The following is a 21,257-nucleotide window of genomic DNA, read 5'->3' on the forward strand; positions in this document are numbered from 1 at the left end:
ATGTGTGATGGCCATAAGAGACACCAACACCCTTTCTTGTTCCACTCCTGGCCTCCCACGGGCTTCAACTCCCTGTCCCTCCTCCCCTCCCCTGTATTTTGTCTAGTGTTATGCAGGGATGGGCAAGTAAAATGAGTGGTCAGGTGGGTGGGGCCTTTGAGGAATTCTGGTACAAATACCTTGACCAGAGTGGGCAGCCACTAATCAGCTCTAGCAGGTTGCTGCCAACAGGGGAATCAGACCTGGTGCTACTGTAGTTCTTAAAAAGTTTCAAGAGAAGCCAGAAATCCAAATTTCTCTGTGAAATAGCCACATTTTAAAAGTAGCAAACCAATTCAAATTTTAAATTCTGCTGGCCAACAACATGGGCCAAACAAAACACACCAGTTTGTAACCTCTGATGTATACTGCATAATGCTTTTGTTCTCATCTTCTCATATGATCCTCAGACTAGGGAGCAGATACTATTATTAGCTTCATTTTACAGATGGGGAAACTGAGGCACAGAGCAGTTTAGTAGCTTGTCCAAAGTTTGAGCACCAAAGCTGGAACTTGAGGTTTTTACAGTGTGCTTTTTTATCCTCATTACGAATGTATCCTTTCAGAAATAACTTTTTTTATCCTAATGATAATACATACTACAAAATACAATAAACTACAGAAAGGTAAAAACAAAGAAAAAACGACCACTAGGCCCAACATGCAAATATAAGCGATATTAGTGTATTTCCTTACAGAAAAAAAATTCCCTATTCATTCAACCAGAGGTAGCGGCCATATAGGTTAGGATCTGTGCTAGGTGCTGGGGATATTACAGTGAACAGACATAGTTCCTGCCCTCAGAAGGCTTACAAGCTAGCGCTTGTTCTTTGTTCCATTCATTGCCAACCTAGGTGTGAATATCCAATGGAGCTTCTTCAAGAAGCCAAAGAGTAAATAAGCAGATAGTGCATTTCAGGTGGGCCCAAGGCCCCCACCTGCCCAGTCCCACTTGGGCTTCCTCCCTAGAAACGAAATGATGAGAGGATTGGACTCCTAGTGAAGGAGTTAAGATGCAGAAAGGGATAGGGCTTGAGAGTACTACCAAACTAACTCTCAATTCAACTGGCCGAGGACCTCGGTCTCGGCCCTCTCGTCCTCAAGGAAAGGGGTCGGGAGGGGGCAAGTGGTACGTGGCGTCCAGAAAGATGACGAGGGTCCCGACGCTCGTGAAGATGATGAAGGTCCACAGGAAGAAGCAGTCCACCACCATGGCCACAAACTGCCAGTCCTCCTTCAGCTGAGGGTAGGAAGAGGAAACTGTTCCTGAGCTCCAGACCCCCAGGGAAGGCGGCCCCAAGGCCCTGTGCCGCACCCAGGTCCTCCTACCACGGCTTTGAGACAAGGGCGGGCCCGCAGAATAGCAGAGAGCGAAACTGCGGGCGACGGATGTGAGTAAAGAACAAGTCGGAAACCAGGGGGCGGGACCAAGTGAGGCAAACTTCCAATCAGAAATAAAATCGAGTGCTGGGGGCGGAGCCTAAGTTTGCAGGTGGAGCCAAGGCCACCCAGGCCTTGCCTTGGCCCACCCGCTTCGGACTCACCGCGTCGTGGTCCTCCTGTTCCTGCAGCTGTTGAGCGATGTAGCTGATTGAGGAAACGACCTCCCGGGTCGTTTCCTCCCCTGTGGGAGGCAGGCCCACAGCCCGGTTTGGACCATCGATAAATCGCCGCAGGTCCGGGCCAGACAGTTCAGGCTGGAACCTGAAAGAGGCGAGTCTGTTTGGCCACGACCGGGGCGCAAAGACGGCCTGCGCGGGTGCTCTAGGCCCCGCCCCAACTCCCTCCTCCAACGCCCGTCCAGGTTTCAAAACGTGAGAGAGCCCTTCAGGTTCCCTCTGACAGCGGCGCCCTCTCTAGCCTTCCGCAATTCCTCCTATTCCCGTACGCTTTAGTCCCCACCTCCCCGCAAAGTGGGCAACAGAAGGGATACTACAACTCCCATGATGCTCAACCACGACATCCTCCGGGAGCTTAGGACGCCTGCCTGCGCACAGTCTTCTGGGAACTGTAGTTCTCCCTCTCCCTTCTACGTGGGCGATGGGGAGTAGATACTACCTGTTGGGTTTGGGGAAGAGAAAATCATTTGGTGGCTTGCGGATGAAATATTCATCTGTTCCCCGACCCCAGCCACTTCCTGGAGAATCCCTGAGAGGTATAGGAGGTGGCTCCGGTATCTGGTCTCTCTCAGGCTTGGGTCTCTTCAGACCCAGATACAGAGGGAGTTTGTGGATAAAGATCTGCAGAGTAGAAGAAGAGGCGTGTTGGAGGGGGCTCTTATGCTTTCAGACCAGAAGGGAAGCCGCCAACCACCCCCACGGCACGTGCCCATTCTTGCGCATGCGTGCATGCATCCCACAGATGAAATGCAACTACACAGCCCAAGAGTTCTTAAGTGGGTTAGGAGGCATCCTGACTGGAAAGAAAAGTTCTGAGGCCTTCCACCCTTATAGTACCTAACCCTGAGAATGCTTCCTTGGGACCCACGATGGGCAGTATTGATGAAGAGAGTCTGGGATCTACGCAATGTTAATGATGGGAGGAGAAAATTAATTGGGCAACATTTCAACACCCAAAGACCTTGGCACTTTGACACTCTACCAGGAGTTGTAGTTCTCCCTCAGGTCTGTGAAAGGGAAGGTTGAAGTTGGTGGGAGGGAGGAGCGATACCGGGACAAAAAGCCAAATACTAGGATTGAGAGTTAACACAGGTTGGAGAGGAGATCTTCTTACCTGACGGACCCAAAGGGGCATTTGGTGGGTGTAGGGTGAGCGATGGTGCAGGTTGAGGACTACGACGCTAAGGATGACTGAGAAGGTGACGAGGACCATGGTAAACATGAGGTATTTGATAATGATGGGGACAGACAGGGAGGTCTCAGGCACTTTGTCTGCCAGCAGCAGCAGGAACACAGTAAGGGTCAGCAGGGCAAAGATCGAGAGCCCCATCTTCTCTCCTTGGGGGACAGAGGGGAAGGCGGGAGGATTAGGCTTTGCCAGAAAGCAATCTCCCTGGCATAATCAGTGACCGTGTTTCCAGCTCACTCAAGGACAGGCTTTTGGAAGGCCCAACTGCATGCAAATAACTCCTACATTTATACCTCCAACCTGGACTGATTCCCCTAAATTCCACACTTGTATCCACCTGCCTACTTAACCTCTCCATTTGGGTGTCCGATAGACATCTCGAACTTCACATGTCCAAAACTTAATTCCCACCGACTCCCCACATAGTCTTCCCCAGTTCATAAACGACAACTCGATCTTTCCTGTGGCTCAGGCCAAATCCCTTTGAGTCATTCTCAGCTCTCCTCTCTCTCATCCCATATCCAATCCATACCAAACCCTATTGGCTCTACCTTCAAAAGATATCCTGAAACTGATGACTTATCACATCTACCACTACCATCCTGGTACAAGCCACCATTACCTCAGATCTGAGTTATTATAAAGGCCTCCTCTTTGCTTCATCCTTTGCCCCCCTGCTGACTGTTCTCAACAGAGCAGCCAGATTGATCCCGTTAAAATGTAAATCAGATCATATCACTCCAGGGGCTTCCCATCGCCTTTAGCATAAGAGTCCTTACTGAAGTCTACAAGGCCTTCGCATTAGCTCTCTGACTACATCTCCTACTGTTTTCTCTCTTGCTTACTTCATTCAGTTACATTGGCTATTTCTTGGATATGCAAGGCACACGCCACCTCAGAGCCTTTGCATTCACTGTTAACTCCTCCTGGTAATTTCTTCCCCCAGATATCTACCAGGGTCATTCTCTCACTTCCTTCAAGTCTTTGTTCAAATATTGATCAAACATTCCCTTTTTAGTGAGGCATTCACTGACCATCCTATTTTTAAATTGTAACCCCTGTGATAAATCATAGCGGAAAAGAATATGAAAAAGAGTATATATATCTATAACTGAGTCACTTTGCTGTACAGCAGAAATGAAACACAACATTGTAAATCAACTATATTTCAATAAAATTGTTTAAATAAATAAATAAATTGCAACCTCTACCCCCATTCTCATCCTCCCGAAACCCTTTTCCTACTTCATTTTCCTTCTTAGGAATTGACCTCTCCTAATATACTATCTAGGACTTCCCTGGTGGCACAGTGGTTAGGAATCCGCCTGCCAATGCAGGGGACACGGGTTCGAGCCCTGGTCCGGGAAGATCCCACATACCGCGGAGCAACTAAGCCCGTGCGCCACAACTACTGAGCCTGCGCTCTAGAGCCCGCGAGCCACAACTACTGAGCCCGTGTGCCACAACTACTGAAGCCCGCGCACCTAGATCCCGTGTTCCACAACAAGAGGAGCCACCGCAGTGAGAAGCCCGTGCACTGCAACGAAGAGTAGCCCCTGTTCACCACAACTAGAGAAAGCCCCCGCGTAGCAACGAAGACCCAACGCAGCCTAAATTAATTAATTAATTAATTAATTAAAAAAATAATAATATACTATCCAATGCGTTTATTTATTATGTTTACTGACTGTCTCCCCCACTAGAATATAAACTCCATGAGACCAGGGATTTTTGTCTGTTTTATTCACTGATGTATTCCCAGTGCCTTGCACGTCACAGATGTTCAACAAATATTGTTGCATGAATGAATGGACCAACCCCTGTAGCAGGAGCTATATAGCAAATCGAAGGATCTAAAAATGAAACCAAGTATATAAGAATATGCCAGGTGGCTGGTTATTACTGTGGCATACAACAGGCACTGCAAACTTCACGGAAGGTGTTGAAATAAATAACTTTTATGGTCTGTTCTACTTTAGTCCTGTAATATTGGGTTCCAAGATTTGCCTTGCTCCAGGAAGAAGGAGAAGTTACATGTGGAAGTGTGTTCTAGAGCTGCATCACTCTCCTTCCCTAGACTGAGAGAGGGCTTGATTACAGAGAGAAGGAAAGCGTGTTTTTTGTTTGTTTTGTTTTGTTTTTCAGGCCACAGCAGTGAAAGCCCGGAATCCTAACCACTAGGCCACCAGGGAACTCCCAGGAAAGCATGTTTTGAATACGAGAGTTTAGGATATCAGTCTCTGAATCAGACTAGTACTAACCAGGGTTGGAATAGCAACGCTGCCTCTCTCTGTGTAATGTCAGGTGAATGACTTAAACTCACTTACCCTCTGTGAAATGGGAAGACAATTCAGTACTTACCTCACAGAGTTGTGAAGATTAGAACTGAGTTAATATATGTAACACATTATTTGTATTATCTTATAGCAAGTGCTCAAAATTAGAAAAGACTATACCTACACTTACACAAAGCTTACAGAGTACCAGGCATAGTTCTATTAACTCAGTTAATCCTCAAAATAGTCCTATGTGGGAGGGACAACGACTGTCCTATTTCCAGATTAGGACACTAAGAGATTAAGGAATTTGCCCAAGGTTACTCTGTTAGCATGTTGTGCTTTCTCCCAGAGAAATGTTGGCTGTTATTTCCAAGGGAGATAGGAGGTTAAGGGACTAGTAGGCATTTGACAAGTGGGGGAGGGAGGATGCCAGGAATGGGGAAAGGGAAAGGAAGCGTTAGCTAAGCCTGGGAGTTTGTTGGTCAGAGGAGTGGCAGTTCCAAGGATGAGACCCTAGGATTCTGAAGGGAAGAATTCAGAAGTTACTGGGTGCGGAGAAGTGAGCAGCAGAGGGGAGGTAGAGCTTGAGGTTGGAGGGGAAATCTGGATGCAGAGGCAAAGGCTCTTCCTGAAAGGAAAACCTGGGTGAGATTGCTGAAGCACAGTTCATGAAGGCTTGAGTTGGCAGGTAAACCTTCCCTGTATTATGGGGGAAGAGGAAGAAGCTGAGCTATTGGTAAGAAGGAGTGCCGGGCCCCTTCCCCCCTTACCTGCATCTGGTGGCAGGTAGAAGACGAAGATGGCCAGAAGAGTGATGAGGATGCATGGGGCAATGACGTTGACTAGGTAAAAGAGAGGCTTCCGGCGAATGATGAGGTATAAGGTGACTTCCTCACGCCGTCTTTCCCCCTCTCCCCTAGGATCCACTGGAGGCTGGATTAGCCGAGAAGCCTTGTGAATAATCTCCCATTGACCATTCTCTTGGGGGGTAGGGGGGGAAAATAGAAGGTGACACAGATGTGGAACCTGTTTTTGTTGGTGCCAGATACGGCTTTCTTTTCTTTTTTTTTTTTTTTGCCTCACCGCGCCACTGCGCTGCTTGTGGGATCTTAGTTCCCCAACGAGGGACTGAACCCGGGCCCTCAGCAGTGAAAGCGTGGAGTCCTAACCACTGGACCGCCAGGGAATTCCCAGATATGGCTTTCTCTGCCACATCCTAGAGCAGGGGGGACTGACGTAATAAGGGGCTAGCTATGGTCCCTGGGCTGGACAGCCCATCTCTAATAAATGAGCAAGTCTCAATTTCCATAACCACAAAATATAGACAGTTATACCTATCTTGCTGAACCCACAGGGACTCACTGATGGAGTATATTTATCAGCCTGTTAGAAACTGGAAATCATAAAGCCCATGGACATGGGAGCCATGCCCACTCACCAATGAAGGTGCCTTCATGAATGTGCACTTCCTGCCGCTCCTGCCCATCGGGACCCAAGCCAGTCTGCAGGCTGACTTCTGAGCTGTCATAGCTATAGGAACTGAACACCATGGTGCAGTTCTGCCAGTCAAAGGGGAAGTAGGTGACCTGGATGGAGTGGAGAGTCACTAGAGCTGCCAGAGAGCTGGTCAGGGCTGGGGGAGTTGGGGAGGTCACAGGGCAGACAGGGGTCAGAGGATATGGGGCACTAGGGAGATGGGGACCACCAGGGGAAGATCACAGAGAAGTGGAGTCACAGAGGAATAAGAAGGTTATGTGGGGAGGTCATGGACAATGGAGGGGGGGCGGTCACTGAGGAAGACTGGAAGTCAATGAAAGTGGACAGAGAAGATGAAACTCAACGGAAAATCAGAAGGGTAAGGGAGACGTGAGGGTCATGGGGATAATGGAGGAGGGATGTCTGAGTGAGGGTTTCTAGGAGCGCCTTGAGCTTCCCAGGTGGGGCCCGGACACCTGGATGCTGCAGCTGCTGCGATAGATGCCCGGGGGCTGCCAGCGCACGGAGCCGTCGGAGGACACCACGACGTTGATGTCCAGAGCAACATCAAAATTTCCGTCATTGCTGCAGGGAAAGAATCTTCTCATCTGGGATCAGGCCCCTCCCTCCGGAGGCCGCGCCCCTCCAGAGGCCCTGGCCCACCTCCCAGACTTTGGGAACATCCTCACTTGTTTAGGAGCACCACGTCTGGTAGCCACACGGATTCGGCAGTGATGCGGAGTGAATCGATGCCCTCGTGCTCCTCAGGGTCCCAGCTCAGCCTGTAGTCAGTCCACTCCTAGGGAAGCAGAGGCTGAGGGGCCGTCTGGGGCTGGAGGCTGGAAGGAGTCTTGGGATGTGCGAAGGAAGCCCGGGCAGGGAGTGCAAGGGAGGAGAGCCGCGCAGGCATGGTCTGTGGTTCTGGAGGCCGGGGCTCTGTTTAAGACTCCACCTGCACTCTTTGGGACCCTATCAACTAATTTCCCCTTCCCTCTCATCGGGCCCCAGTTTCTTCTTTCTGTAAAAACGAGGGGGTTGCACGCTAGCTTCTAAAACAGTGGTTTTCAAACTGCAGTTAACGACCCTTTTCATAGGTCCGGAATCAAATGAGTGGCCCCAAACCAATGTTAAAAAAAAAAAAAAATTTAGAATGAAAAACGCATGGAATGCAGCTCCCATAGTAAAGATAGGTATTGTTTCCTGAAGCTTCTGTTTCAGTTATAAATGTGTTTTCTGAGGTCGTGATGCAAAAAAAAGAAAAAAAAATCTTACTGTGCGGGACGGGACATTCGAGAAAATTGTAAAGGCAGCGGGACGCCCGCCCTTTCCCACCCTGCGGGGGTGTCCGTACCAGGTCTAAGTAGACCTTTGTGCTCATCTCCTCATCCTTCTCGTTCTAGAAGGGAAAAGTTTAAAGGGTAGATATGATGTCAGTGTAGAGAAATGAGGGGCTCGGTGGGTAAACTCTCCCTGGAAACTCCCCTCTTTTTCTGAGTCGCACCCTCTTGGGTTCAAGCCCCACCTCCTATAAACTGCGTTGGTTTAAGCCCCGCCTCTATCTCGTAAACTTCCTGCTGGCCGTACAGCCCGCCAGTTCATTTACCAGTCCCAGTCCCGGCCCCGGCCGGAGTGAATCTCTGCCCGCTGTTGTTTATTGACCCTGTCCGGCACCAAGGTCCGCCCCAGCCTGTGACCCCGCCTCCAGGTCCGCTCTCCGGCCTGTCCATCGGCCCCAGCTCCACTTTGAGATCCGCCCACAGGCCCGTTCATCATCCTGCCCGGCTCAATCCTGGCCCGTCCAGCAGCCACGCCCACAGGTCGTCTATTGGTCCGATTTCGACCCAATCTCTACCAACCGCCCGTCAGTCTCCCAGCCTGGCCTCGCCCCGGACCCCGCCCCCAGTGGTCCCTGGGTCCCACCCTGCCTAAAGCCACGCCCCCCAGCCGGCTAGTGGGCCAGACCTTAACTCCCCGCGTGCGCCCTCCCCAGGCTGATTAATTGCGCTAGGCTGAGACCAACGCTGACCCCGACGCGGTCTCCCACCTCCCGCGCCGGCCTCACCGAGCTATCATAGCCCGAGAAAAGTTTCTCACGGAGTCGGCCCTCCGCTTCCGAGCCGCGGGCGCCTGGAGGAGGAGAGAACTGAGTGAAGCCCTGGTTCCTGGCCACGACCTCTGGCCCTGTCACTGCCCCTTTACCGCAGGTGGGCAGAAGGCTTGGAGGACCCAGGTCAGGCTCTAGAAGGAGAGGGGAAGTGAGGTGTCCTCTCCCAGCTCAGAAACTTTCTCAGCAGCGGGGGAGGGTAGTGGAGGAACTCTGTCCCTCACTGCATTTGTCCTCAGAGGGGCCGTAGGGTCAGTGGCCCTGTCTCCTGCCCCCCTTCTTCCCCCGGGGCAACCTTTAACCCCCCACCAACCATGTGCGACGCTGCCTGCCCCCACGCATTCTCCTCAGAGTTGTCTGAGGCAGAGAGGACCGCGGCTGATTATGGAGAGCGGAGATCCACCGGCCACATGGCATGGGCTGCCGCTGCTGCTGCTACTACTGCTGCCTCCCAGCCATGAAGGACGGGCCGTGAGACATACTCTCCCCAGACAGGTGCAGGAGCAGGACAGGGCGCTAAGCCCTGTGTGTGTTTAAGTGAGCTACACTTTAGCTCTGCTGTCTTCCTTCCTTTCCTCCTCTGGCCTTGTAACAGTGCTTCTCCCTCCTGCCTGTCTCTGGCACGTCTCATTTCAGCTTGTTTATTTTTCTCCCTGGCAGAGGACTCAGGACCGGCCTGCTCTGCACCTCAGCAATGGCCCTGGACAAGAACCTGTAACCATCATGACCTTTAACCTCACCAAGATCATAAAGTATGGGGTTGACCTAATTCTTTGACCTAGTCCCCTGACCTCACCCTCTCTCCATCAGCTCCTCTCTTTTTTTTTTTTTTTGCTTTATTTAATTGAAGTATAGTTGATTTACAGTGTTGCGTTAGTTTCTGGGGTACAGCAAAGTGATTGAATTTTATATATATATGTATTTATGATACATGTTATATATATATATTCTTTTTCAGGTTCTTTTGCATTATAGTTTATTACAAGATATTGAATATAGTTTCCTGTGCTATACAGTAGGACCTTGTTGCTTATCTTTTTTTTTTTCCAAAAATATTCTTTATTGAGATCATTGCTCCTAAAACAGAAGCAAAAAGCAGAGATCAAACTTGGTAGTAAGATGTGATTAAAAAAAAAAAAAGATGATAAAATGTAAGCTGACACATTTCAAGGAATAAGCAACAGAAGTTGCTTATCTACTTTATATATAGTACTTTGTATCTGTTAATCCAAACTCCCAGTTTATCCCTCCCCACCTTCCCCTTTGGTAGCCATGAGTTTGTTTTTTATGTCTGTGTGTCTGTTTCTGTTTCGCAAATAAGTTCATTTGTATCAGTTTTTAAATTCCACTTGCAAGTGATAGCATATAGTATTTTGTCTTTGTCTGATGTACTTCACTTAGTATGATAATCTCTAGGTCCATCCATGTTGCTGCAGAGGGCATTGTTTCATTCTTAAATATTTATTTATTTGGCTGTGTCGGGTCTTATTTGCAGCATGTGGGATCTTCGTTGCGGCATTCAAGATCTTTAGTTGCCGCATGTGGGATCTAGTTCCCTGACCAGGGATCGAACCCAGGCCCCCTGCACTGGGAGCTCAGAGTCTTAACCACTGGACCACCAGGGAAGTCCTTGTTTCATTCTTTTTCATGGCGGAGTAATATTCCATTGCATATATGTACCACATCTTCTTTATCCATTCATCTATCGATGGACCTTTAGGTTGCTTCCATGTCTTAGCTATTATAAACAGTGCACCAGCCCCTCTCTTTTCCCTGTCTCCCTGTCCTTCTCTCTCCCTGAACTCCACCTCCCTCAACCTCACGTCTATGCTCAAAGAGCACACCCCATACACAGTCTTTCCTTCTGTGTCCTTCCAGAACCTCCTCCTCCTTTGAGTTTCGGACCTGGGATCCAGAGGGAGTGATTTTTTATGGTGATACCAACCCAGAGGATGACTGGTTTGTGCTGGGACTTCAGGATGGCAGGCCTGAGATCCAGCTTCATAATCACTGGGCCCAACTTACAGTGGGTGCTGGACCCCGGCTGGACGATGGGAGGTGGCACCAGGTAAGCCAGATCTGGTCCTGAGGGAGGGGTGTCTTGAGCTGATCTGAGGAAGGGAGTGGAACCAAGTTATTGGGCATCCCTTTACCATTGTCATCTCATTGAATCCACACAAAAGTCCCATGAAATTGCTTTTTTTTTGGCCACACCGCTTGGCATGCAGGATCTTATTTCCCTGACCAGGGATCAAACCCGTGCCCCCCACAGTGGAAGCGCAGAGTCTTTTTTTTTTTTTAATATAATTTTATTTATATATTTGGCTGCATTGGGTCTTTGTTGCGGTGCGCGGGCTTCTCATTGCGATGGCTTCTCCTGTTGCGGAGCATGGGCTCTGGAGCCCAGGCTCAGTAGTTGTGGCTCATGGGCTTAGTTTCTCCGAGACATGTGGGATCTTCCCGGAGCAGGGCTCGAACCCGTGTCCCCTGCATTGGCAGGCGGATTCTGAACCACTGCACCACCAGGGAAGTCCCAGAAGTTGCTATTCTTGTCCCCATTTTTTCAGAAGGGAGTTCTGAGGCTTAGTTAGTATGTAAGTGACAAGTCCAGAGTGAGCTGGGGATGCCAGCTGACTCTTCAAGTACACGTTCTTTCTGCCGTACTAGACTGCCTCTGGTAGGTTCAAGTCTTTTTTCGTAGATGGTTGTTCAGCAGTTAGTTGTGATTTTGGTGTCTTCGTGAGAGGAGGTGAGCTCAAGTCCTTCTACTCCGCCATCTTCAGTATGGCATTTTCTAGACTGCCTCTGAAGAAAGTGGTGGAGGCAGGCCCCAGGAACCTCTGATTCTTCTTCTCTTTTTCTTCTTGCAGATGGAAGTGAAGATCCTTGGGGATTCTGTGATGCTGGGGGTGGATGGGGAGGAGGTGCTGCACCTGAGACAGGTCTCTGGGCCACTGGCAGGCAAACCCCAGCCCATCATGAGGAGTGCTCTGGGGGTGCTGCTCTTCCCTGCCTCCAAACTCCGGTTGCCGGTAACTGCGTCACAGGGGCAGGAACCAAGACCAAAGCTCGTAAAGCATTGCTGGCTGGATGGCTGTGGGGGTCTAAGTCCACACTTCAAGGAGGGGGGATGGGGTGAGAGCTGCATGGGGGAGGCCAAATGCTTGCGTCTTGGAGGGGAATAAACAGGGTGGGAGTCTGGGACTGGGGCTCAGATATCCTGATTCCAGCATCCCCCGCATCTTCCCTTCCCCCCACGGGCTCCAGCTGGTCCCTACCCTGGATGGCTGCCTGCACCGGGATGACTGGCTGGACCAGCAGGCCCAGACCTCAGCATCTGTCCCCACTAGTCTCAGAAGCTGTGCTGTAGAGTCTCAACCTGGGATATTCTTCCTGCCAGGGACTGGTGCAGAATTCAGTCTCCAAGGTAAAGGTTATTTTGCCCTCCATGGCCAGCTCTGTGTCCATTTCCCTCCAGCACTAGCTGCTTCCCTCCATGAATCCCCAGGCTTCAGACCTCAGGAGGATCATTTCTCCCCCCAGACATTCCCTGGCCTCATGAAGAGCCCTGGGCTTTCTCCTTGGACCTGAGACTCCAGCTAGCAGCAGGCTCAGGCCACCTCCTTGCCCTTGGGAGCCCAGAAAACCCTTCTTGGCTCAGCCTCCAACTCCAAGATCAAGTAAGAGGGGGATGCTGCCCGTATTCAGTGGAGCCTGGGAGCAGTGGGAGAAAAGGGGACGCTAAAATGTCAATATTATGAAAAAATAAAGAAATCAAAATAAAATAAAATGTCAATATTACGATGGTTTACGGGTTGGGGTGGGCGGGCAGAGACACATATTAAAGCTGCCCACAGCAAACAGTGACTTTTAGTTAGATTATATATTTACTTGGGGAGGGTGTGGTTTTATAGAGGGCCAAGCCAGGAGAGTTAAGGCAGGATGGAGGTGGTGGGAATGGCCAGTAGATAGACTGCACGGCTAAGAGACGGAATTAAGGCAGCCAGGGGTGGGGCCACACGGAGCAGATGCAGTTCATTCTTTCCTCCCCCACTTATGTCCCTTCCCACATACTCTGCAGAAAGTGGTGCTGTCTTCTGTGTCAGGGCCAGGGCTGGATCTGCCCCTCGTCTTGGGGATCACTCTTCAGCTGAAGCTGACTGTGTCCAGGGTGGTTTTGAGCCAGGGGACAAAGAAGGAGATCCTTGCTCTGCCTCCCATGGGCCCTGGCTCCCTCCTCAACCTCTGGGCCCAGACGCAGGGGCGTCTCTTCCTGGGGGCTTTGCCAGGTAAGAAAGTGATGTTGAAGTTTCTCAGCACACCATGGGAAACAGCTAAGGGGAGGGGAAGAGGTGGGAAGGGATGCATTTTTAGGGGAAGGAAATCTCTGCGAGGGAAGAGGAGAAGGCCACAAGAAGAGAGCGGATAAGGGGACAGTGGGAGGAAGTGCTTTAAAAAATGTAGGTTAGGGCTTCCCTGGTGGCGCAGTGGTTGAGAGTCTGCCTGCCAATGCAGGGGACACGGGCTCGAGCCCTGGTCTGGGAAGATCCCACATGCCGCGGAGAGACTGGGCCCGTGAGCCACAACTACTGAGCCTGCGCGTCTGGAGCCTGTGCTCCGCAACAAGAGAGGCCGCGATAGTGAGAGGCCCGCGCACCGCGATGAAGAGTGGCCCCCGCTTGCCGCAACTAGAGAAAGCCCTCGCACAGAAACGAAGACCCAACACAGCCAGAAATGAATAAATAAATAAATAAATTTATAAAAAAAAAAAAAAAAATGTAGGTTAGAGGACTGGAAAAGTGGGGAGGAGCTTCTGGACCCCGGCCACCCTAATGCCTCCTCCATACTACCTCCCTCTAGGAGAGGCCTCTTCTGCATCCTTTTGCTTGGATGGCCTTTGGGCACAAGGCCAGAGGCTGGACGTGGACCGGGCCCTGAGCAGAAGCCAGGACATCTGGACTCACAGCTGCCCCCAGAGCCCAGGCAATGGCACTGACACTACCCATTAAATCCCCACCTAAGAACCTCCTTTGAATGTCACTCATTCATTTATTTAACAAATATTTACTGTGCATCTGCAATGTACCAGGCACTGTGCTGAGCATCGGGTTGCAATGATGAGCAAAACTAACCCTGTTTCGGGACTTCCCTAGTGCCAGTGGTTAAGACTCCGAGCTCCCAACGCAGCGGGCCTGGATTCGATCCCTGGTCGGGGAACTGAGATCCTGCATGCCGCACACTGCGGCCAAACAAAATAAAACAAAACAAAAAATTAACCCTGCTTCCTGCCCTCTCGGTGCTTGTGGTCCCCTGGGGGAGGCAGGCATCCATCAAAGACTAACAAGTGAGTGGATAATTGGAAACTCTGATATGCACCATAAAGGAGCAGTCAGGGAACTGAGAAAGCTTGAAGGCCAGTGGCCTTGACCTAGGCTGGGGATCAAGGAGGGCTTCCTGAGGAAGTGGTGACTTCTTAGGCTGAGATCCCAGCAACAGCACCCACAGACACACCCCAGATGCGAGTCACTTCCTGGGAGCCAGGCGCCCACCTCCTTCCCCAGCAGCTGCTGCCTTGGGGCTTTAGCTTTGTCCCTCTGAGGCTGGTCCCCAGAAATCAGGAGGGAAGGGAAGAGATGAGATTTTGTTGTCCTTTAGACGGGCCACTGCTATCCAAGAAAGGAGCAGCAGGGGGCGTGAGTGGGTCATAGAGAGATGGAGCCCTTTGGGAAAAGGGGTGGAGGCAGCAGGGAGAAAGAAAAGGGGGCGGGGGAGAGCAGAGGGAAAAGGCTGCCTCCATCTCTCCTCATCTCGGCCCACTAACTGCGTTCCCAGACAAATTTGTCTTTACTCCATTAAACAGGAACTGGCTTGTGCTGGTCCCAGCTGGAAAGAACAGACAGAGTGGGGAATATCTCTGCCCTTAAAGAATATATGGTGACCCAGCCCTCAGCCCCCAGACCTCTGGAGAATCCTGGTGCCCTATCTCCTCCCTGGGGTACCCTCCTGCCTCAGCCCCCAGCTCCCTGGGAAACTTCATGCCCATCCCCCATCACCAGACCCCATGGGGATCCCAGTGTCCCAGCTTCCTAGGTTACAAGGATCTTCCTACCAGTAACCCAGGCAACAGGGTGAGTCACTCTTTGGACCTGCTGTCCCCCTTCTACAAGGATCAGCCAGGACCTAAATGACCCCAGAGAGTCTCTGGGTTGGAAGACACATCCTAGGCCCCTCCTTGGACCCTCACAATCTCAAGTTTGCAAGTCTATAGCTGCCTCCTTCCCGTCAGAGTGTTTTGCAGGAGAGTCCTCAGCATGTCCAGAGAGCCCAAATTCAACTCTGGTCCCTGGGCAATGTTCAGGGTCAGCCTGGGCCACTTGAAAAAGTTCATTCAACTGATATTTACTGAGCACCTACTGTGTACCAGGCACTGTTCTAGACACTGAGAATGCATTGATGAAAAGGATAGACACAATCCCTGCGCTTATGAAGTTCACAGTATAAGAGAGGAGACAGCCAGATAGTCCATAAACAAAAATAAATAAGCAAGGTCATTTCAGATAGTGGTTGTCTCTATAAAGGGAATAAAATCCTGTAGTAGAATCAAGGGTGGTAGGGGAGGGGCAGCATTAGCCGGGTGGTCAGGGAAGGCTTCTCTGAGGCAGTGTCACTTGAGCAGAGACCTGAATAGAAACCTGAAAAGAAACCAGTCCTGTGGGGGTCTCGGGTATGAGCAAGCCAGTGGGGAGAGAGGCTCAAGGGCTTGAACACACCTGGTCCCCACCAAGGGGGTTGTTCTGAGTGGCAACTTCCTGGCCTTGTGTCCCTGAGGAATCTCCCAAGGGCTGGCTTTTCTCTCCTCCCTCTACCCCGTCCTGTCCAGGACACTGTGCTCCAAGCCTCTCTTTCTCCAGCCTGCCCTAGATTCCAAGATTCCTGATTACCATCCAGAGCTGTCTACACTCTTTCATTAAGACTGACTCTGCTTTTACACAGACTCTGCCAGGCTCCCACCAAGGGCACCTACAATGCCAGCCCAGTGTCCCCTGCCTCTCCCACACCCCTAAAAACCATTCTGGAGCTTGACAGCATATGCTGTAGGCTCCAAGCCTGGTCTACCCACTCACTCCACCCTGTGTGTTACCTCTCTTCCCTTCCCTCCTTCCTTCTCTCTCTCTCTCTCTCTCTCCCTCTTTCTTTCTTTCAACTAACATTTATTGGACCCTGATAGTATGCCAAACACTGTGTTAGGTACTCCATAGGGACTCCAGAAATGAATAAGACTTGGTCCTGGTCCTGGAGAACAGGGGTCTGGGGAGAGAGATAGATATGTAAAATGATTTAATAGGGATCTCTTAGGAAGTGCCAGGAACTTGAACAAATGACTAAACCTCTTTACCTTTCAGTTTCCCCATCTACAAAATGGGCAAGTCACCCTACTCAGGGTTGCCGGGAGGGTTTGGTGGAATCATGTAAGTCAGATGTGTAGCACAGTGCTTGGCATATAGCAAGTGCTCCCTGTATGAGAGATGTTGCTCTTGTTTATATCATTAGCCTCCTGCATAGTTCTTGAAATATAAGTCTGAGCCTGCCGGGTGTGGAAGATAAGGAAGGGTGTGTGATGTGGCTGAACCGGGGGCAGGCTGAGATGGAATGAGGGCAGACTGGGAAGGCTCCTTGGGCCATGGGGTGAGAGGCCTTGTATGTCCTGCTGAGGAGTTGGGGCTTGATCTAGTCAGCGGAGGAACATCTGTGTTTCTTTCCTTTTTTTTAAATTGTGGTAAAATACACATAACATAAAATTTATCATCTTAACCAATTTTTTGAGGAATTTACAATTTAATCAAGATATATTGAATACATGGATGAAATGAAAAGCCAACGGATAAAAAACATTTATACATTAGTTCCAGGTGGCATGGTTTAAAGTCAGGCTAAGTCTTTAACGGTTACAGAATACAAATATATACCTTCATAAAATCACACATACCTTCATCACATAAAATAAAGACACTCTAGGCCATTACACAGACCATGATAAATTGCAAGAAAGGAGAGGTGCTATAATAGTAAATTCAAGCCAGTCAGTTTTCCTCAGTCTTTTACCATCTTAACCATTTTTAAGTGTCCAGTTCAGTGGCATTAAGCTTCACAATGTTGTGCAAATATCACCACCATCCATCTCCAGAACTCTTCACCTTGTAAAACTGAAAGTCTGTACCCATGAAATAATAACCCCCTACTTTTCCTCCCCCTGCCCCCCTATCTGTGTTTTGGAGCCCTCTTCTTTACTTGTTCTTGTCTCTACAAAGACACATCTTGCTGGGAACCCAAACAGCTGAGTCCCTGGGATTTGGTTGGTAGGGGGAAGGGAGTCATTGGGCACAGACCTAAGACAGGCTCTGGGTATGGGAGAGGGGGTGTGGGAGCTCTTATTCCCTTCTTCCTTTCTGGAGATGCTGGAGGGAGGGCTGGGTTCCGGAAAGAGGTTGGAGGTTTGTAATGGCTCTTTGCCCCCTCACTCCTTCCTCAGCTTGTTTCCCTGTGAACACCAATGCTGCATGGAGTAGCGTGTTCTTTCCTCCCTACCCCCAACCCTCCTCATGCTGACCTCACCTTTAGGAGAAGGCATGGAAGGCAGCAACACTAGCTCAGCCTTACCCCAGAACTGCCCTAAAGGTACAGAAGACATTCATTCTTTCTTTTCCAAGTGAGCCTGGGGTACAGGGCAGAGACTGAACCAACAGTCTGGGGGCCATCTGCAGGCCTGTGTTTGCCAGGCTGTGTGTGTTGAGGGTAAGATCCAGGCCTCATCTCTCCAGATCGAGACTGGCCCATTTCCGTGCTCCTTAACTGATGAAGGAAAAGGCAAGTTGCTTCCCTGAGGTTTCTCATAGAAGGAGCCATTCCATGTTTGAGCCCAATTCAGCAACCAGGCATTATCTTCGGTAGCTCTGTGGGTTGCTTGGGTATGGAGGATATATAGAAAGCCTTGCTCTGAAAGAGCTTACAGTCTAGCTGAAAAGATAAAATACAAGAGTTTTCAGCCCAGTTGCTCAAGACAAAAACCTAGGCACTAAAAAAAAAAAAAAAAAAAAAAACCTAGGCACTAGCCATGGTCATCATTCTACTTCCTAAATAGATTCTGAACCCATCCTCTTGTCTCCATCTGCAAAGCTGCTGCCCTGGTCCAGGCCATCCGTATCTCCCACCCAGACTGCTGCAAAGCCCTGCTACCTGGTCTCCTCGCTTCCCATGGTCCACTCTCACGTGGCAGCCATGGTGATTTTCATTAAATTTAATCATGTCAATCCCTTGCTGAAAACCGTAGAATTAAGACTTCCCTGGCGGTCCAGTGGTTAAGACTCTGTGCTTCTACTGCAGGGGGCATGGGTTCGATCCCTGGTCGGGAAACTAAGATCTCATGTGCTGCACAGTGCGGCCAAACAAACAAACAAACAAACAACAACAAAAAACCCACAGAAAAATCCTAAAATTGTTTCTGTGATGGTTGGATTAAAATCCAAACTACTCCCTTTGGCGTACAAGGACCTGTTTGATTTGGCCTCTGCCTACCTCTCAGATCTCTTGCTGTACCAATCTTGCTGTCCCTCATTCAAGCCCAGCCTTTGCACTCACCCTTCCCTCCACCTGGAAAGCTCTTCCCCTACATGTCCCTATGGCTCCTTTGGGTTACTTGGGGCAATTAAAAATTATCTCCTCAGTAAGGCCATCCATGCCCATGCAGGCACTCTGGCACATCACCCTGTTTTATTTTTTTCTGCATAATATTAACATTATTTAATTTGTTTGTTTTTATTGTTTATTGGAATGGGAGTCCCAGGAACACAGGAACCAGAATAGTGCCTGGCTCTAAGCAAATGCTCATTAGGTACACATTGAATGAATGAATGGGAGTCGGGGCTGGACTCTGAAGGGTGGGCAGTCTTCCAGGATGCGGAAATAAAATGGACAAAGGTGTAAAGTCAGGAGTAAGCACAGCCTGTCCCAGGAGTGGCCAGCTCAGCTCCAGCAGAGGACTAGTTGGGGCCTAGTGGCAAAGGAGGTTGGGGATACAGACTGGGTCTAGACATGGAGTACCCTGAAAGTTAGACTGAAGAATCAGGACTGCATCCTGCAAGGTCACAGGAAGCCACCGAAGACCTTTGAGCTGAGGGGTGGCCTAATTAAAACTGTATTTTGAGGGGCTTCCCTGGTGGCGCAGTGGTTGAGAATCTGCCTGCCAATGCAGGGGACACGGGTTCGAGCCCTGGTCTGGGAGGATCCCACATGCCGCGGAGCAACTAGGCCCGTGAGCCACAACTACTGAGCCTGCGCGTCTGGAGCCTGTGCTCCGCAACAAGAGAGGCTGCGATAGTGAGAGGCCCGTGCACCGCGATGAAGAGTGGGCCCCACTTGCCACAACTAGAGAAAGCCCTCGCACAGAAACGAAGACCCAACACAGCCAAAAGTAAATAAATTTAAAAAAATAAAATAAAATAAGGTACCGCTTACTTTAAAAAACAAAACAAAACAAAACAAAAACAACAACAAAAAAACTGTATTTTGAGAAAATTAATCCAGAGTCTGCTGCAGAAGGGACTGAAGTAAGACCAGCTGCATAATTTGTGGGACCCAGTGCAATATGAAAATGTGGAATCCCTTGTTCAAAAAGCAGGAAAAAAGTGCCGTTCGGGTACTAAAATATAAAATATTTTCCTTTCTTCCATGGTTCTTCTCTCGACTTTTCATGATATTTTAAATTTATTTAATGTTATTCTAGATAAAGAAAATAACATTTTGGGGACTTCCCTGGTAGTCAGGGGTTAAGAATCTGCCTTCCAATTCAGGGGACTCGGGTTCGATCCCTGGTCGGGGAACTAACATCCCACATGCCGCAGGGCAACTAAGCCCACGCACTGCAACTACTGAGCCTGCGTGCTCTGGAGGCCGCGCACCACAACCAGAGAGCCTGCACGCCACAACTAAGAGCTGACGCAGCCTAAATAAATAAATATTTTTTAAAAAGAAAATAACATTTTTAAAAATAAATTTATTTATTTAGTTTTGGCTACATTGGGTCTTCATTGCTGCATGCGGGCTTTCTCTAGTTGCGGAGAGCAGGGGCTACTCTTCGTTGCAGTGCGCGGGCTTCTTATTGCGGTGGTTTCTCTTGTTGTGGAGCATGGGCTCTAGGCGGGTGGGCTTCAGTAGTTGTGGCTTGCGGGCCCTGGAGCGCAGGCTCAGTAGTTGTGAGCACGGGCTTAGTTGCTCCGAGACATGTGGGATCTTCCCGGACCAGGGCTCAAACCTGTGTCCCCTGCATTGGCAGGCGGATTCTTAACCACTGCGCCACCAAGGAAGTCCCAGATAATGATTCTTTTTTTTTTTTTAATTTATTATTTATGGCTGTGTTGGGTCTTCGTTTCTGTGCGAGGGCTTTCTCTAGTTGTGGCAAACGGGGGCCACTCTTCATCGCGGTGCGCCAGATAATGATTCTTAACAGGAGGTCTTTCGAGGCCCATGTACCTCCCTACTAGACTGTGGGTCTCTGGAGCCCTGTGAGAACCACGACTTTACCTCCCCAGCGGTGGGTTGCACAAGGTCTCTAGTAGGTGCTCAATAAATGTCTGTTGACCCAAATGGGCAAATGAGAAGGAGAGTTCAGACATGGGGGTGGGAGGAGGCAGAACACCTAAGCAGATGGGGCTCCAGGGCTGGGGTCTCAGGGCAGTATTGGGGGCTGGGAATGCGGTGTTGGAAGGCCTTTTTTGTCCCCCTAATATTTACTTGGTCGCGTCAGGTCTTAGTTGTAGCAGGCGGGCTCCTTAGTTGCGGCATGCACGTGGGATCTAGTTCCCTGACCAGGGATGGAACCAGGGCCCCCTGCATTGGGAGCGCGGAGTCTTAACCACTGCGCCACCAGGGAAGTCCCTGGAAGGGTTTCATGAGAGATGTGGTGGGAAAGCAGGGAAGCCCCCAGGCTTGGGGAGAAGCACGTGGTGGGAGAAGCGGCAGTGGGACTGGAGTAGGAGGTGTCGGGGGGATTGGTAGCGGCTCCCATAGGGGGAATTTCCCTCCTGTGGTGGCCTCTATTGATCTCTTTGAGGCCTGTTCTAGCTTCCAGCCCACCTGGTGTAGTACCTCAGCTGGTCTCTTCGATCTGTTTTTCTTGATCTCTGGCTCCTTCTCTATTCGTCTCACATTCTGCCCTGTCTCCTGGGTATTAGTCTCTTTCTAACTCCCTGCCTGGGGCCCCCATCTCAGCATATATCTGCTTTCCTTTCTGTCTTCTGTGTCTCTCTGGGGTTATCTTACCCTCTACTCCGCCCGGACACGCCCTCTATCCTCTCCACCCACCCACATCTAGTCCAGTACCTGGGGTGGGGGTAAGGGAAAGACCTCTAGGTCCTGAAGAGGCGTCAGGGGGGCGGGCCCAATTCCTTTCTCCAAATTTGCATATGCATGAAGTCGCCCAGGCCAGCAGCGAGGAGGCGGGGCCTCTGGGGGGGTGGGAAGGGGGCGGGCACCCCCGGAGCCGCGGAGTATATAGA

At 50.2% G+C, this 21,257-nt stretch overlaps 2 protein-coding genes across 7 annotated transcripts; one reads left to right on the plus strand and one right to left on the minus strand.

Annotated features, from left to right (window-relative positions):
* Nucleotides 1-707: 707 nt before the first annotated feature.
* On the minus strand, nucleotides 708-9,048 carry LOC118887379 (acetylcholine receptor subunit beta-like). The gene is made up of 11 exons (XM_036838175.1): nucleotides 9,045-9,048; nucleotides 8,590-8,840; nucleotides 7,954-7,998; nucleotides 7,292-7,401; nucleotides 7,079-7,187; nucleotides 6,565-6,712; nucleotides 5,897-6,106; nucleotides 2,773-2,996; nucleotides 2,098-2,279; nucleotides 1,584-1,743; nucleotides 708-1,279 (listed from the first exon to the last, which is right to left on the minus strand). Exons 1-11 carry the CDS (start codon nucleotides 9,046-9,048, stop codon nucleotides 1,139-1,141), a joined length of 1,584 nt encoding a protein of 527 aa, XP_036694070.1. The 3' UTR covers nucleotides 708-1,138.
* Nucleotides 8,710-13,908, plus strand: SHBG (sex hormone binding globulin). 6 transcript variants are annotated; one of them, XM_036836663.1, is made up of 9 exons: nucleotides 8,710-8,806; nucleotides 9,058-9,201; nucleotides 9,367-9,458; nucleotides 10,585-10,774; nucleotides 11,577-11,738; nucleotides 11,974-12,133; nucleotides 12,250-12,386; nucleotides 12,788-12,995; nucleotides 13,567-13,908. In XM_036836663.1, the coding sequence occupies exons 2-9, from the start codon at nucleotides 9,091-9,093 to the stop codon at nucleotides 13,713-13,715; spliced, it is 1,209 nt and encodes a 402-aa protein (XP_036692558.1). In that variant the 5' UTR covers nucleotides 8,710-8,806; nucleotides 9,058-9,090; the 3' UTR covers nucleotides 13,716-13,908. The 6 variants fall into 6 exon arrangements, with proteins under 6 accessions (XP_036692558.1, XP_036692561.1, XP_036692562.1 ...); XM_036836665.1 differs by having other exon boundaries at nucleotides 8,742-8,832; XM_036836666.1 differs by lacking the exon at nucleotides 9,058-9,201 and having other exon boundaries at nucleotides 8,711-8,806.
* Nucleotides 13,909-21,257: the final 7,349 nt, after the last annotated feature.

This window comes from Balaenoptera musculus, chromosome 20 (assembly GCF_009873245.2).
Source record: "Balaenoptera musculus isolate JJ_BM4_2016_0621 chromosome 20, mBalMus1.pri.v3, whole genome shotgun sequence".
Taxonomy (NCBI): domain Eukaryota; kingdom Metazoa; phylum Chordata; class Mammalia; order Artiodactyla; family Balaenopteridae; genus Balaenoptera; species Balaenoptera musculus.

What these genes read in the sequence shown, in the direction of transcription:
- SHBG (XM_036836663.1), top strand. Translation starts at nt 9,091, where the DNA reads ATGGAGAGCGGAGATCCACCGGCCACATGGCATGGGCTGCCGCTGCTG. An exon ending in AACCTCACCAAGATCATAAA is followed by an intron (nt 9,459 to 10,584) that starts GTATGGGGTTGA and finishes GTGTCCTTCCAG; the next exon opens with AACCTCCTCCTCCTTTGAGT. An exon ending in CCTCCAAACTCCGGTTGCCG is followed by an intron (nt 11,739 to 11,973) that starts GTAACTGCGTCA and finishes CACGGGCTCCAG; the next exon opens with CTGGTCCCTACCCTGGATGG.
- LOC118887379 (XM_036838175.1), bottom strand. An exon ending in GCAGCAGCTGCAGCATCCAG is followed by an intron (nt 6,713 to 7,078) that starts GTGTCCGGGCCC and finishes CACTCCATCCAG; the next exon opens with GTCACCTACTTCCCCTTTGA. An exon ending in AACAGGAGGACCACGACGCG is followed by an intron (nt 1,280 to 1,583) that starts GTGAGTCCGAAG and finishes TCCTACCCTCAG; the next exon opens with CTGAAGGAGGACTGGCAGTT.